The sequence below is a fragment of the Trichomycterus rosablanca genome, chromosome 10, assembly GCF_030014385.1.
Source record: "Trichomycterus rosablanca isolate fTriRos1 chromosome 10, fTriRos1.hap1, whole genome shotgun sequence".
Classification (NCBI taxonomy): Eukaryota; Metazoa; Chordata; class Actinopteri; order Siluriformes; family Trichomycteridae; genus Trichomycterus; species Trichomycterus rosablanca.
Window position 1 is genome coordinate 21172503 of NC_085997.1, and position 17051 is coordinate 21189553.

Below are 17051 nucleotides of genomic sequence, written 5' to 3' on the forward strand. Positions count from 1 at the left end.
TATGTTATTGAGCATTTTGTTGGTTTATTTGTTTGTTTAGTTGTTTATATTTCTTCACTTTTTATCGTTACTGATTAGTGTCAACCTTTTTTTCTGGACCAATGGTGGCTAGTAAAAGAGGGTGAGCCCTGATCTTCAACTTATGCCAAGTTCACACTACACGACTTTTAAGTCGTTCAGATCGCTGTACAGTTCACCCCACATGACTGGATCTCTTGCACTCGGGAGTCTTTTCAGTCATTGTGTATTTCACACTACACGACTGATCTGCTATAGTGGGTCACACACCACACAATCTATCACCATGAGGAATCGCAGACGTTTTTGCGTTCTCATTGGCTGTAGTTCGACATAGCACTCGTTGCCAGTCACCCAACAGGTCCAGATATTTGACATGCTAGATATTTTTCTTGAGTCTGCGAGCGCTCGGTGAGCTGCTCGGATCGAGTCGTTGAACAGTTCACACATTTTAATCCTCTTGCGAACGCCGAGCTGCTTCCAGGCCGGCACATCTAGCGGCGACCGGTTGGTGAGGGAAAATCAGGGTAAATCATGTAGTGTGAACTAGGCATTACATTGTCCGTATAGGCATGCAACCTTCCTGTAGCAGAGTTGAGATTTAGCTTTGGTGTGCTAACGTGTTTTACTGTTGCGCTACCCAAGCACCCATGTTACTGTTTTTTTACAAGAACTACCAGCCAGTTCAAATTTGTTTGTCTATGACAATATCTCATCTACCCAATACATTTTGGTGGCATTTGTAATACATTATTTTATCCAAAGCGACTGGATAAAATTATTTACAATTATTACTAGAGATGGGACGATCGATCGACTTTAAATCGATATCGGCCGATTTTCAATCAAAATATGCTATCGACGATCGGACGATATTTCCCAAATGTAGCCGATCCGATCACTTGATATATAAAGATCATGTTAAGCTTAACAGCTCAGTGAATTGATCCAGACTTTGCGCTACAAAACACCAACCATCACATCACCATTCATCAACCATCATACAGAAACCATCATGAAAGCTCTTCACGACCTAAAATAACATCATTAACGTTGTGCATCATACATACGATGTAATTTTGCTGACTGAAATATTTACTTGAAAAAGATAATTCAACCCGGTCACATCTGAGTCGATTCTATCAGCACATTATTCAAACTCGTGTTCAGTTTGGTAACTCGTAAGTGGTTCTTGCTTTTGATGTAAATGAGAACAGAAAACGTTACAGAGCCAATCAGAGGCAAAAGTTTATTCATTACCAAATTCGTTAGTTCAGGATCATCTGCTAAACTTTTAGGATCATCAGAACTTTTAGCTCCACAGACGGAACGAGTCTGACTCGGTGACCGCTCTGTGGTAATAGCGGTTTAATTAAGCTTTTTAATTAAGCTTTTTAATGTAAGAAAGTCACACAAAATGTTCTGTAGTAGCTGGTGTTTATTTAAAACCACAGCATTTATTAATAACAGTAAAAACGGAGAGAGAAACTTACGCGTCACATTCGACTCCTGAATCAGAATAATTTAAAGCGACACTGTGAACAAAGCGTTTTTTTAAAGAAACACACACACGCTGTTGCTTTCGGTTTATCTTCACTGTGAGGCTCTTTTTAAGTTTTTTTCAGACTAAACTGGATAACATTAAACCTGTGTGTGTGGTCAGTTAGACTAATAAGATATGTCTCCTGTGGGTGAAAAAAATAATTGTTTGGTTACTTTATTATTTACTGCTGATTTTGCAGTAAATAATAAAGCCGATCGAAATCGACTATCGGCCGATTGCCCTGAAAGGAGATCGGAGATCGCAATCGATGCCAAAAAACCCGATCGGTCCATCTCTAATTATTACTGAATACATTTGAGCAACTGAAAGGTTATGGGCTTTGCTCAGTGGCCCAACAGTGGCAACTTGACAGTGGCAGGGCATGAACCAGCAACCTTCTCATTACTAGTCTAGTACGTTAACCGCTGAGCCACCACTGCTTACATGACTTTGTTTATGTTAAAAGTGGTAATGGTATAAAAACGTAATACCTTGAGTACAGAATCCGTTTGGTTGCCAGCATTGATGTAGTGGAAAAATCAGTGTATTGTATTTGTTTGAGCATTATAAAATAATACAAAATGGTTTACAATATTTATTAATAAGCTGCTTAGTATAAATAAACAAACTCTAAACTCCTCTATACTCTATACCTCTTTCTTTCAGGTGATGATTTCATGACTACGTTGACTGGCTCATGAACACTACCCAGAGACGTTGAGGAGCGCCAGGCCGTTCACCCTTTCCCTGGTGCCTCCTTCACGCACCTCTCTTATTTCCACTTACAGACTTCTTGGTTTAGCTTGTTTCTCTCATTTTCGTACCCTTCTCTGGAACTCAGAAGCAAGTGTGCTGTGCCAGTCCGCCCAATGCTGAAGAGCAACTGCCTGCTGTTGTTCCTGTGCTTCCTGTTTGAGAAGGGCCCTTCTGCTCCTCTCCACTCAGGGCCCACAACTCAAAACCAGAGTAGGCCAGTGCCTAACTGGCCCCATAATTCGGCCTCCATGTCAAGAGCGGGGCACAGTGGAGGAAATGGAGGTTTCCAGAGGGTCAAGAGAGGATGGGTATGGAACCAGTTTTTTGTCCTGGAGGAGTACATGGGATCCGACCCACAGTATGTGGGCAAGGTAAGGCAATATTAATAATTCATTTCTGACTGGATTTAAAAGTGCTTGAGTTACCAATATGCATTAGGATATTATTTCAAAAGTTAAAGGCATTATAAAAAAAATCCAATAGCTAAGCTGGAGTGATCCTTGGAGTTAACAAAAGGCTTGCTCTGGACAGGGTGATGCTGGAATGTGTATACACGTCTTTCAAACTGTTTCACCTAGAATATTGTCTTCAAAGTCTTGGTCATCTATATATATATACTGTATATATACACACCAATCAGCCAACACTCACTGTCCACTGTCACTGTCCATGTTATCAGCTCCACTTACCATATAGAAGCATTTTGTAGTTCTACAATTACTGACTGTAGTCCATCTGTTTCTCTGCATGCTTTGTTAGCCCCCTTTTATGCTGTTCTTCAATGGTCAGGACTCTCAGGACCACTACAGAGTAGGTATTATTTGGGTGGTGGGTTATTCTCAGCACTGCAGTGACAATGACATGGTGGTGGTGTGTTAGTGTGTGTTGTGCTGGTATGAGTAGATCAGACTCAGCAGCACTGATGGAGTTTTTAAACACCTCACTGTCACTGCTGGACAGAGAATAGTCCACCAACCAAAAACATCTAGCCAAAAGCGCCCCATGGGCAGCGTCCTATGACTACTGATGAAAGTCTAGAAGATGACCAACTCAAACAGCAGCAATAGATGAGCGATCGTCTCTGACTTTACATCTACAAGGTGGACCAACTAGGTAGGAGTGTCTAATAAAGTGGACAGTGAGTGGACACGGTATTTAAAAACTCCAGCAGCGCTGCTGTGTCTGCACTAACACACTAACACACCACCACCATGTCACTGTCACTGCAGTGCTGAGAATCATCCACGACCTAGATGATACCTGCTCTGTAGTGGTCCTGGGAGAGTCCTGACCAAAGCATGCAGAGAAACAGATGGACTACAGTCAGTAATTGTAGAACTACAAAGTTCTTTTATATGGTAAGTGGAGCTGATTAAATGGACAATGAGTGTAGAAACCAGGAGATGGTTTTAATGTTATGGCTGATCGGTGTATACTGTGTACATGTGAGCCAATTCACAAAGCTTTACATAAGAAGAAATTCACAAGAGGAACAACTGAACAACAGGGGGCTTAGAACTTAATCTTGTGGGACACATTTCTAAACTATCACACTTGGGGGGGAAGCTTTTCTGTTATCTATTTGCTGCACTTTACATTTCATTTCCATTTTCTCTTTAAAAGCTTTATACAGTTTAGTAGTCACATAAGGTATGGAGGTGACTACTAAACTATTACTCAGTAAAAGAAAAGTGTGAAAATTGAGGTTAAGTTGTAGTATCTAGCAATTGTATGTACCCTGTCCACAACTAACAAAAAAAGTCACTTTCCATCTCAACACAGTGTTTGATTTTAAAATTAGAATTACTTGCATGTGTGTGTGTGAGCGTGTGTGTGTGTGTTCATTCTGTGCCATTAATATTCTAGAGGCATAAAGGGTAGAATCAATACATACGCTGACTTCCTGCCGACACTTTCATATCGACCTTGCATTATCATAGGGACGTTCCCTTGGGCTTGCTGGTTGGCGAGCTAAAATATGTCCTTACAGGAATGGATTTGAAGTCTGTAAATGATGCTGACACCACATAAGCTCAGATTGTGGTCAGACTAAAAGAGTTCACTGTAGATATAATCGCTGCACACACACACACACACACACACACACACATAGGGTCATGACAGGAATACCATACACAGGGTGATCATCTGTATGACCTAATGTTGGGTTACAACATGATTAAACCATTGGGAGCTCAATAACAACTCACTGTCCATTTTATCAGCTCCACTTACCATATAGAAGCACTTTGTAGTTCTACAATTACTAACTGTAGTCCATCTGTTTCTCTGCATGCTTTGTTATCCCCCTTTCATGCTTTAATGGTCAGGACCACTACAGAGTAGGTATTATTTTGGTATTTTCTCAGCACTGCAGTGACACTGACATGGTGGTGGTGTGTTAGTGTGTGTTGTGCTGGTATGAGTGGATAAGACACAGCAGCGCTAATGGAGTTTTTAAACTCCACGGTCCCTGTAGGACTGAGAATGGTCCACCAACCAAAAATATATCCAGCCAACAGCGCCTCGTAGGCAGCGTCCTGTGACCATTGATGAAGGTCTAGAAGATGACCAACTCAAACAGCAGCAATAGATGAGCTATCGTCTCTGACTTTACATCTACAAGGTGAACCAACTAGGTAGGAGTGTGTCTGATCCACTCATACCAGCACAACACACAATAACACACCACCAATTGTCACTGCAGTGCTGAGAATGATCCAACATCCATATAATACCTGCTCTGTGGTGGTCCTGTGGGGGTCCTGACCATTAAACAACAGCAAGAAAGGGGGGTAACAAAGCATGTAGAGAAACAGATGGACTACAGTCAGTAATTGTAGAACTACAAAGTGCTTCTACATGGTAAGTGGAGCTGATAAAATGGACAAAGTGTGTAGAAACAAGGAGGTGGTTTTAATGTTATGGCTGATCGGTGTATATTCAAGTGTTAAAGGTGGGTCAGTGATGATGTGGGGTTGTTTCTTCTGCTGCAGGAATTGTCAGTCTGAACTATATGATTGGCATCATGGATTTACAGAAATACCAAGGCATTCTGAGGTGGAATGTTGTGCATTCAGTTGTAAAATTGAACCTTGGTGATTATTGGATTTTCCAGCATGACAATGTGTCAACCAAACATCTATGTCAACTAAAGTTAGGTTAGGGAATAGGACCTGGTTTATCCTGGCATGGTCAACCCCATGGGTTTACAACCTTTTTGGACATGCGCCCCCTTCCGTGTGCCGACCTTGACAGGTACTCACCCCACAGGTTGAAGACCACTGGTCTACCCAGTTTTTGGATTTAATTCGTACACACAGAAAAATTTGGATGGAAATTAAATAAACGAGCTGCAGCATGAAAGCCACTAAACTTCAATTAGTTGGAGGCTTTGGTATGAAAAGAAGGGTAGAATATTTCACAAGCGAGGTGTCAGGAGCTTGTTAGCACTTACTGAAACTGTTTAATAGTGAAATAACTTATAGTTAATTTTATAGGCTGTTAATGGTTTTTTTATGCATGTGCTTTTTACTATACCCATTTGTTGAACTAAATTAGCAGCTGTTTTTGACAGGTTGGAAAGTGAGACCGACTGCAAGAAAATTCCCAAAGTTAAACAGTTCAGCCTACTAATTAATGACTATATGAAAATGGAATATATGTACAATATATATTGAAACTCAACGTCAATTGAGTTCATGCGTCCATGGTCCCGTGAAACAGCATATATTTTAGGCTTATGTAAAATAATGGGGTTGTTTTTGACACTTATACACTGAACATACCACAAATATAATATAAATACAATTTAACACTTTTTCATTGAAGTATTTGTAGTAATTTGCAGAACAAATATGTAAGATAATTACTTGTACTTAGTATCATTATTCAATACATTTGTGCCTTTTTGGCTCTAAAGCTCTGTCAGACTCTGTCCATACACCTGAAATTTACTCCTCCCCCATTTCATCACATCAGTCTCTGAAAAAGCAAACTGAATCACTGAATAAAAACAAGTCAGAAACGACTCTTTTCAAATGAATTATTCATTGGAATCAAATCAGGGAGCTGTGCTTTTATCTATGGTAAAGATTTCGCTATAAGTTTGTTTTGCTCACTTTATTTCATTATGGTGTTGTGCGTAAACAACTCCATGAATCAGTGCATTTGATCCAGAGATTCGTCGTGGTTCAGGCCTTGAAAAACATCTGTATAAACCAATCAGAGCTTCCGAATTCACATTTTAGTTGTTTCTCTAATCCAAAGCAATGTATGCTAATTTTATTTTTTATTTCTCCAATGTGTGTAATTTAGGTGAGCTGGCAATGACAAACTCTCTCTTTATTGGTTGTAGAGGTATAAGTTATAGCTTAGTTAACGAACTACCAGTTTCAGCTTTTTACCGCGAAAGCCTAGAGAATAAATTATCTGACTAAGACAGTTTTCGTTAGTTAGGTCGGCAAACACGGTTGAATATGAATGTTTAGATATTCTGGAAATATTCTGGAAACATCCAAGATGGCTGCCAAGAAGGAAAACAAGTAGATTATAACCCTAATAAATGAACACACAGTTATAGATTTGGTCTCAATTTAAAGAAGAGAAGCTCAGGTAAGCAGCGGTTATTATTTTATGCTGCTGTGTGGTTGATCTGTGTCGCGGTGCAATGGACAGATTAAATGTGATTTTGAGATTTTGCTGGTTGTTTGATATAAATATTATTACATTTTACTCACGTCTGGGTTTAAGGAAAACATTGAGACTGATTGAATGAATGTTATTAATGATAAAAATAATTATAATGACAACAGCGGGATTAATAATAATAATAATAATAAAAATAAAATAAATTAATAATAATAATAATAATAATAATAATAAAAGAAGAATAATTGTCAGGTTTTGCTAGAATCACAGAGTTCAATGCAGATACACACCATGGACAGGACACCAATCCATCCCAGGGCCTTGGCCATCACCCCTTCTGACAAAACCCAATCAAATCTGTATATAAAAACCTGACCGCCCAATAGCTCCTTTGGTTCTTTGAACCCTAAATCTCAAAGTTAGAGGACTAGCATAATTTACTGCTGTGCCACCCAAACACCTCTGGAAAAAACGCTGATAATCAGACTTTCTAGTTTAAATTGGTCACTCGCCAAGGGTCTTGTGTGACACTGTGGTGCCACTTCACCACAGGAATCATCTAGGCCTCACCTTTGGCACACAGCACTTTGATTGCATTGCTTCTTGTGTTGAATTTTTATGATTCTGAATGGACTCGGCCAGTTTATACCTAGTTTGGATGTTTGTTTTTGCTTTTGCTTTCTATTAAAACAGAGGATTTACAATCTTGTAAAACACATATGGAGAAAGAATGACAAGCCATATTTTTTAAACACTAGCTGTTATTGGTGTATTAGGATTTTGCCAGGAGTAATATTACATTTTTGGGTAGTTGGTCAGCTATGAAGCAGTTAAACTGCAGTGACAAAATAGGGGGTCTCTCTCCAGCTAAAATTCCGTAGTCCCAGACTTACACTGAGACATGGGTGTATATGCAGACTTGCTAAACAGTGTTTGGACACGTACACAAAGAGAAAAATAGATCATCATTAAATTATCATCATTATTTTCATGTTTTACTACTGCTTTGTCCTTGTCAGGGTCACAGAGGGTCTATTTTTTCCCTTAATCACTGGGCACAATGCAGCAACACACTCCAGTGCAGACACAAATCCCTCACAGTGCCTTAAATCTCTTAAAACTAGGGCGTAGGGGTACTAAGGGTGTAATTTGGAGTCTATTGCTTTTATTCAATAATGTGATACAGGCATATAGGCAAGTTGCTCTGGCTTATTTGCCTCCGTGCCACAGCAGTCTCTCTAAACATGTGTTATCAACTCTGTTAGTGAGGGAAAATCCTTTGTTTTCCTTCAAGTCACATAATCCTTAGTCTCGGTCAGCTCTTCAAGATAATTGACAGATTCTAAGCTACATAAAAGCAGGAGAGATAAAATCTCCCAGCCCTGTTTAAGACGATCATAAAGCATGCGAGGAAGTGTCCGTCAGTACAAATAACCACCAGTAAACAGAGGATTTAGAGCTTTAAAACATGCACCCAATTAGGCTGATGTGGTTTCTGTGGCACGAATGTCGTTTACATGCTGTATGTCTGTGCACATTTTCTAAATAGAACTGGAAAAGCAGAGTAAATATTTCTGTTTAGAGCTAATTCATCATAACTGAATAGGCGCAACCGCTCTCTGTAAATTTATAAATGAGAAGGGCTGGCCATTATTCCCAATAACAACACTGCCAAAGTGTAAATTATATCATTTCTCTTCTGCTTTTGTTTGAATTTTAAGCCACAACCATGGCTCAACCATGGCCCTAATGTGGAAGCCCATACTTTATTATATATACGCATATTTACACACACATTTACGCAGAGTGTATACACTGATCAACCATAACATTAAAACCACCTCTTTATTTCTACACTCACTGTCCATTTTATCAGCTCCAGTTACCATATAGGACCACTTTGTAGTTCTACAATTACTGACTGTAGTCCAGTGACAATGACATGGTGGAGGTGTGTTAGTGTGTGTTTTGCTGGTATGAGTGGATCAGACACAGCAGCGCTGCTGCAGTTTTTACATACCATGTCCACTCACTGTCCACTCTATTAGACACTCCTACCTAGTTGGTCCACCTTGTAGATGTAAAATTAGAGACGGTCGCTCATTTATTGCTGCTGTTTGAGTTGGTCATCTTCTAGACCTTCATCAGTGGTCACAGGACGCTGCCTGCGGGGCGCTGTTGGCTGGATATATTTTTGGTTGGTGGACTATTCTCAGTCCAGCAGTGCCAGTGAGGTGTTTAAAAACTCCATTAGCATTGCTGTGTCTTATCCACTCATACCAGCACAACACACACTAACACACCATCACCATGTCAGTGACACTGCAGTGTCAATCCACCACCCAAATAATACCTACTCTGTAGTGGTCCTGGGAGAGTCCTGACCATTGAAGAACAGCATGAAAGGGGGCTAACAAAGCATGCAGAGAAACAGATAACCTACAGTCAGTAATTGTAGAACTACAAAGTGCTTCCATATGGTAAGTGGAGCTGATAAAATGGACAGTGTGTGTAGAAACAAGGTGGTTTTAATGTTATGGCTGATCGGTGTATATTTTTCTACATTCCATATTTAGAAAATTGCTTTGTAAGTTTAGTATGCAAGTGTACTAAATCAAAAGGATGGTGAACAGTAGAGATGGAACGATCGATCGGCTATGAATCGGTATCGGCCGATTTTTAATGAAAATATGCTATCGGCGATCGGCCGATATTTCCTAAATGTAGCCGATTCGATCGTGTGATATATAAAAGATCACGTTAAGTTAACAGCTCAGTGGATTGATCCAGACTTTGAGCTACAAAGCACCAACCATCACATCACCATTCATCAACCATCGTACAGAAACCATCGTGAAAGCTCTTCATGACCTAAAATAACATCATTAACGTTGTGCATCATACATACGATGTAATTTTGCTGATTGAAATATTTACTTTAAAAAGATAATTCAACCCGGTCACATCTGAGTCGATTCTATCAGCACGTTATATAAACTCCTGGTTCACTTCACAATCGTAAGTGGTTCTTGCTTGTGAGATAACTGAGAAGAGAAACTTACGCTTCGCGGAAAATGAATCGACTCGTGAATCACTTTAAGCGATACAGTGAACAGATCATTTCTCTTAAAGGCACAAACACGCACACGCGCTGCTCCGGTTTATCTTCACTGTAAGGCTCTTTTTAAGGTTTTTTCAGACTGAACTGGATAACATTAAACCTGCGTGTGTGTGTGGTCAGTTAGACTAATGAAATATGTCTCCTGTGGGTAAAAAAAATAATTGTTTGATGTACTTTATTTACTGCTAAATTTGCTTTTTTTAAGTGAAATAATACAATTTGTCATCATTTGTCTTCAATTTCAGTTTAATAAATCGGGCAACAAATCGAATCGTGAACCCAGTATCGTGAATCGCATCACCTCGTGGGTAGAGTGTATTTTTACATCCCTTATGTTCATATAGTTGCAATATGAGGCGGTCCTAGCATTCCTTTGGCAATTCAGTTAGCAATCGCTTAGTCAAAATATCCAAGATGTTGAAGTCTAAAGCAGATAAAAACACTACTCTGGTAACTGAGTTTGGAAAACTCTCAACCAATTCCGTGGATGCAGAAGGATGTGTGTCAAAACACAGACGACAGTTTTTGTCATTGAGACCGTCGCTGTATGTTCTAGGTTTACATTCAGCTGTTAAGGTAGGCTATGCTGTGTATTTTAGCTTCTGTTTAATTTAGTATTCAATTCAGGAGAGTAATTTAAATGTGTCACTTTTCTTTAAAAATCTGTGAAATCTGTGATTTTTGAAAAATGAGGTCCGTAAAATTAAGCAAAATTTCATGTGAATTTAGTAGTATTTTTTTTCTCTGATTTATAAATAAATGTTCATTATCTTTAATTAAAGTTGGGGCATCAGTTATTAACCGTTTAATGACCAACAGTTAAGTGTTCAGATAACATAATGCAACAATAACAGGGTGACACAGTGGTCAATTCCACATGCACTACCTCTGGAATCCACGTGGTGCTATCAGCTGGTCAGGTGTCTACATACAACCATTATTGGCTATGTGTGAGTGGGAAAGGAAGGCCAACGCCCAGTGATAGATTGACTTGCATTGCACCCAATTATTCTGGGAAAACCAGACCAACTATGACCCTGACCAAAATAAAACAGTTGTAAAACATAAACAAGTGTCAACACTTGACTCCTCTGTTCTCAACACAAAGTGTAAATGAAGAATGTTCAGCCCCCTTTATTTAACAATTTTCCTCAGCCTTCAAATTCAATTTCATTGTACAGATCAATGCACTAGGAAGAGGCAATAACAGCCCTCATTCATTAAATTAAGCGTACAGACTCCAGAGTTTGGCTGGTAGAGCATGACAGATAGGGAAAACAGAAGTGCCATTTCTCTAAAGTAGAGAGCAGAACCAATCAGCTTCTGGCTTTTGGCCAAATTTGGCATAGTTGGTGCTTAATTGCTTTTATTCTGTGTCACTCAAGAGTCACTATTACACATTTTATAATTTTATTGCAAATCACTTTCCTTAAATACTAATAAATAGTGATCGGAACAATTTTTAAATAGATAAATAAAAAAAAAAAATCAACATGAGATCCTAGTGTGACTGATATACACGGATCAGCCATAACATTAAAACCACCTCCTTGTTTCTACACTCACTGTCCATTTTATCAGCTCCACTTACCATATAGAAGCACTTTGTAGTTTTACAATTACTGACTGCAGTCCATCAGTTTCTTCACATACCTTTTTAGCCTGCTTTCACCCTGTTCTTCAATGGTCAGGACCCCCACAGGACCACTACAGAGCAGGTATTATTTAGGTGGTGGATCATTCTCAGCACTGCATTGACAATGACATGATGGAGGTGTGTTTGTGTGTGTTGTGCTGGTATGAGTGGATCAGACACAGCAGCACTGCTGGAGTTTTTAAATACCGTGTCCACTCACTGTCCACTCTATTAGACACTCCTACCTAGTTGGTCTACCTTGTAGATGTAAATTCAGAGACGATCGCTCATCTATTGCTGCTGTTTGAGTTTATCTTCTAGACCTTCATCAGCGGTCACAGGACGCTACCTACGGGGCGCTGTTGGCTGGATATTTTTGATTTGGTGGACTATTCTCAGTCCAGCAGTGACAGTGAGGTGTTTAAAAACTCCATTAGCATTGCTGTGTCTTATCCACTCATACCAGCACAACACACACTAACACACCACCACCATGTCAGTGTCACTGCAGTGCTGAGAATTATCCACCACCCAAATAATACCTACTCTGTTGTGGTCCTGGGAGAGTCCTGACCATTGAAGAACAGCATGAAAGGGGGCTAACAAAGCATGCAGAGAAACAGATGGACTACAGTCAGTAATTGTAGAACTGCAGAGTGCTCCTATATGGTAAGTGGAGCTGATAAAAATGGACAGTAAGTGTAGAAACAAGGAGGTGGTTTTAATGTTATGGCTGATCGATGTAAATAATAATAATAATAATAATAATAATAATAATAATAATAATAATAATAATAATAATTAGTAGTAGTATTACTGTTAGTAGTATATGTTGTATTAGTACTGGTAAAAGCAGAAGAATTAGTGTTAATATTAATAATAATAATAATAATAATAATAATAAGAAGAAATAGTAGTAGTATTAGTATTACTGTTAGTAGTATAAGTTGTAGTAGTAGTGCTAAAAGCAGAAAAAGAATTAGTATTATTAATAATAATATATATAATATTATGAATAATAATAATAATAATTAGTAGTAATATTCCTGTTAGTAGTATAAGTTGTAGTATTAGTGGTAAAAGCAGAATAAGAATTAATATAATTAATTATCATATGAATAATAATAACAATAGGAAGAAGAAATGTAAGAATAATACGAATAGGGATAATTAGAATTTTTTTTTTTTTGCTGGCATCAATGCAAATAATAAAATTTAAAAAATGTATCCATCTGATAAATATTCAACATTATTATTCATAACCTCTAGTTGTCACTTCTGTCTCCATTTCACACTAGCTATGGAGTGGGTAGTAATCACAGGGTGTGTTTCTCTTTCACTGGCACATTGAGAAGTGTTTTAGACGATAATGAAGTATTAACTTTTATCCATTAGTCCTTGCTGTTCACCTTTGAGCTAGACTGCAAATCTGGACCTGCCAGTGCCTGTCATCTTAATATGCTGATGCTCCATATGGTTTTCTATATATAATTTCATTTGTTCACTATTTTTTACTGTCACATCTCATACACAGACACTGAATACAAACGACCCCAGAAAGCATGAAGGTGAAGAACAGAACAAATGTTTAGAGTACAATCAATTGAAACAAAAATCTTATACTCTTATACACTGATCAGCTATAACATTAAAACCACCTCCTTGTTTCTACACTCACTGTCCATTTTATCAGCTCCACTTACCATATAGAAGTACTCTATTCTGTTTTCTTTTTATGCTGTTCTTCAGTGGTCAGGACTCTCCCAGGACCACTACACAGTAGGTATTATTTAGGTGGTGGATGATTCTCAGCACTGCAGTGAAACTGACATGGTGGTGGTGTGTTAGTGTGTTGTGCTGGTATGAGTGGATAAGACACAATAATGCTGATGGAGTTTTTATACACCTCACTGTCACTGCTGGACTGAGAATAGTCCACCAACCAAAAACATCCAGCCAACAGCCCCCCGTGGGCAGCGTCCTGTGACCACTGATGAAGGTCTAGAAGATGACCAGCTCAAACAGCAGCAATAGATGAGAAGGTGGACCAACTAGATAGTGTCTAATAGAGTGGGCAGTGAGTGGACAGTATTTAAAAACTCCAGCAGCGCTGCTGTGTCTGATCCACTCATACCAGCCCAACACACACTAACACACCACCACCATGTCAGTGTCACTGCAGTGCTGAGAATGATCCACCACCTAAATAATACCTGCACAGCAGGCTCAAAAAATATGTAGAGAAACAGATGGACTACAGTCAATAATTGTAGAACTACAAAGTGCTTCTTTATGGTAAGTGGAGCTGATCCACCACCTAAATAATACCTGCAGTAGTAGCCTAGTGGGTAGAGCTTTGGGCTATCAACCGGAAGATTGGGGGTTCAAAAATCCAGGCTCTGCTATGCAGCCACTGTTGGGTCCTTGAGCAAGACCCTTAACCCTCTCTGCTCCAGGGGCGCCGTACGATGGCTGACCCTGCGCTCTGACCCCAGCTTCCAAACAAGCTGGGATATGCGAAGAAAGAATTTCATTGTACTGTACACCTGTATATGTATATGTGACAAATAAAGTATATCTTATATCTTCTGATAAAATGGACAGTGAGTGTAGAAACAAGGAGGGGGTTTTAAAGTTATGGCTGATCAGTGTATAACACTTTCTTCTGCACTTTACTTTTTTGTATGCCTTAATTCTGACAGTGAACCCAGTTTTACCCAGCAGGAAAAGACAAAAAACTTTTTTATTATTTAGAAATGCATGAATGTGTCTATTTAGGATAAATGTATGTAATAAATGCAAACTAAAGCTACATTTTCCCACTGTAACACTAAGCAAAAGGGGAAAAAAACTGTTCACTTGGCACTTTCACAGGCATGAGTGTAATAAACATAGTGGAAGAGAGGGAACAAATTTGCTGCATTGTCAAAGAAACAGTGCTAATTATTTTATGCCATATAATATAGTGTGTCTCATTACTGGGAGTTTCATATGTCTGGTAATAAAAATGCAACAGTTACAGCTTCAAGTGTTCTTAAATCTCTACAAACTTTACGTACCTACATTTGAAAAGTTTATATAATTCATTATGACAGATTATTATTTTTTTTATGCATTTTCTCCCGGTTTTTGGCGTATCTAATTTTTACCCAGTTACGTTATGCTTCCTCTTTACTGGCACTGACCGCCGCCCCGGTTGAGGAGAGCGAACTGACACATGCCCCCGCCAACACGTGTGCAGTAGCCGACTGCATCTTTTTACCTGCACGAGGCGAGTTCATATGCGGATCAGCTTTGTGTACGGAGAGCCACACCCTGATCGCATTATCCCTCAACTCTGTGCAGACGCCATCATTTCTCCTCTTTTCTCCCGATTTTTGATGCGTCCAATTTTTACCCAATTACGTTATGCTTCTTCTCTACTGGTGCTGACCCCCTCCCCGACTGAGGACAGCAAACTTACACACGAACCCTCCGACACATGTGCAGTACCCAACTGCATCTTTTTACCTGCACAAGGCGAGTTCATATGCGGAACAGCTTTGTGTACAGAAAGCCACACCCTGATCGCATTATTCCTCAACTCTGTGCAGACGCCATCATTTTTCCCCTTTTCTCCCGATTTTTAGTGCGTCCAATTTTTACCCAATTACGTTATGCTTCTTCTCTACTGGTGCTGACCCCCTCCCCGATTGAGGACAGCAAACTTACACACGAACCCTCTGACACATGTGCAGTAGCCAACTGCATCTTTTTACCTGCACGAGGCGAGTTCATATGTGGATCAGCTTTGTGTACAGAGAGCCACACCCTGATCGCATTATTCCTCAACTCTGTGCAGACGCCATCATTTTTCCCCTTTTCTCCCGATTTTTAGTGCGTCAAATTTTTACCCAATTACGTTATGCTTCTTCTCTACTGGTGCTGACCCCATCCCCGATTGAGGACAGCAAACTTACACACGAACCCTCCGACACATGTGCAGTAGCCAACTGCATCTTTTTACCTGCACGAGGCGAGTTCATATGCTGATCAGCTTTGTGTACAGAGAGCCACACCCTGATTGCATTATCCCTTAACTCTGTGCAGACGCCATCATTTCTCCCCTTTTCTCCCGATTTTTAGTGCGTCCAATTTTTACCAATTACGTTATGCTTCTTCTCTACTGGTGCTGACCCCCTCCCCGATTGAGGACAGCAAACTTACACACGAACCCTCTGACACATGTGCAGTAGCCAACTGCATCTTTTTACCTGCACGAGGCGAGTTCATATGTGGATCAGCTTTGTGTACAGAGAGCCACACCCTGATCGCATTATTCCTCAACTCTGTGCAGACGCCATCATTTTTCCCCTTTTCTCCCGATTTTTAGTGCGTCAAATTTTTACCCAATTACGTTATGCTTCTTCTCTACTGGTGCTGACCCCATCCCCGATTGAGGACAGCAAACTTACACACGAACCCTCCGACACATGTGCAGTAGTCAACTGCATCTTTTTACCTGCACGAGGCGAGTTCATATGCTGATCAGCTCTGTGTACAGAGAGCCACACCCTGATTGCATTATCCTTCAACTCTGTGCAGACGCCATCATTTCTTTCCTTTTCTCCCGATTTTTAGCACTTCCAATTTTTACCCAATTACGTTATGCCTGCTCTCTACTGGTGCTGACCCCCTCCCCGATTGAGGACAGCAAACTTACACACGAACCCTCCGACACATGTGCAGTACCCAACTGCATCTTTTTACCTGCACGAGGCGAGTTCATATGCTGATCAGCTTTGTGTACAGAGAGCCACACCTTGATTGCATTATCCCTCAACTCTGTGCAGACGCCATCATTTCTCCCCTTTTCTCACGATTTTTAGCACTTCAAATTTTTACCCAATTGCGTTATGCCTCCTCTCTACTGGTGCTGACCCCCTCCCCGATTGAGGACAGCAAACTTACACACGAACCCTCCGACACATGTGCAGTACCCAACTGCATCTTTTTACCTGCACAAGGCGAGTTCATATGCGGAACAGCTTTGTGTACAGAAAGCCACACCCTGATCACATAATCCTTCAACTCTGTGCAGACGCCATCATTTCTCCCCGTTTCTCCCGATTTTTAGCACTTCCAATTTTTACCCAATTACGTTATGCTTCTTCTCTACTGGTGCTGACCCCCTCTCCGATTGAGGACAGCAAACTTACACACAAACCCTCTGACACATGTGCAGTAGGCAACTGCATCTTTTTACCTGCACAAGGCAAGTTCATATGCGGAACAGCTTTGTATACAGAGAGCCACACCCTGATCGCATTATCCCTCAACTCTGTGCA

General features: G+C 40.0%; 1 protein-coding gene across 1 annotated transcript in view; it reads left to right on the top strand.

The window, feature by feature from the left end:
- The first annotated feature begins 2430 nt into the window (after positions 1-2430).
- cdh12b (cadherin 12b) overlaps positions 2431-17051 on the top strand; it is a 161880-nt gene continuing 147259 nt past the window's right edge. The window contains exon 1 of the mRNA XM_063002942.1: positions 2431-2688. Coding sequence (XP_062859012.1) covers positions 2431-2688 — 258 coding nt within the window. The remainder of the gene's footprint in view (positions 2689-17051) is intronic.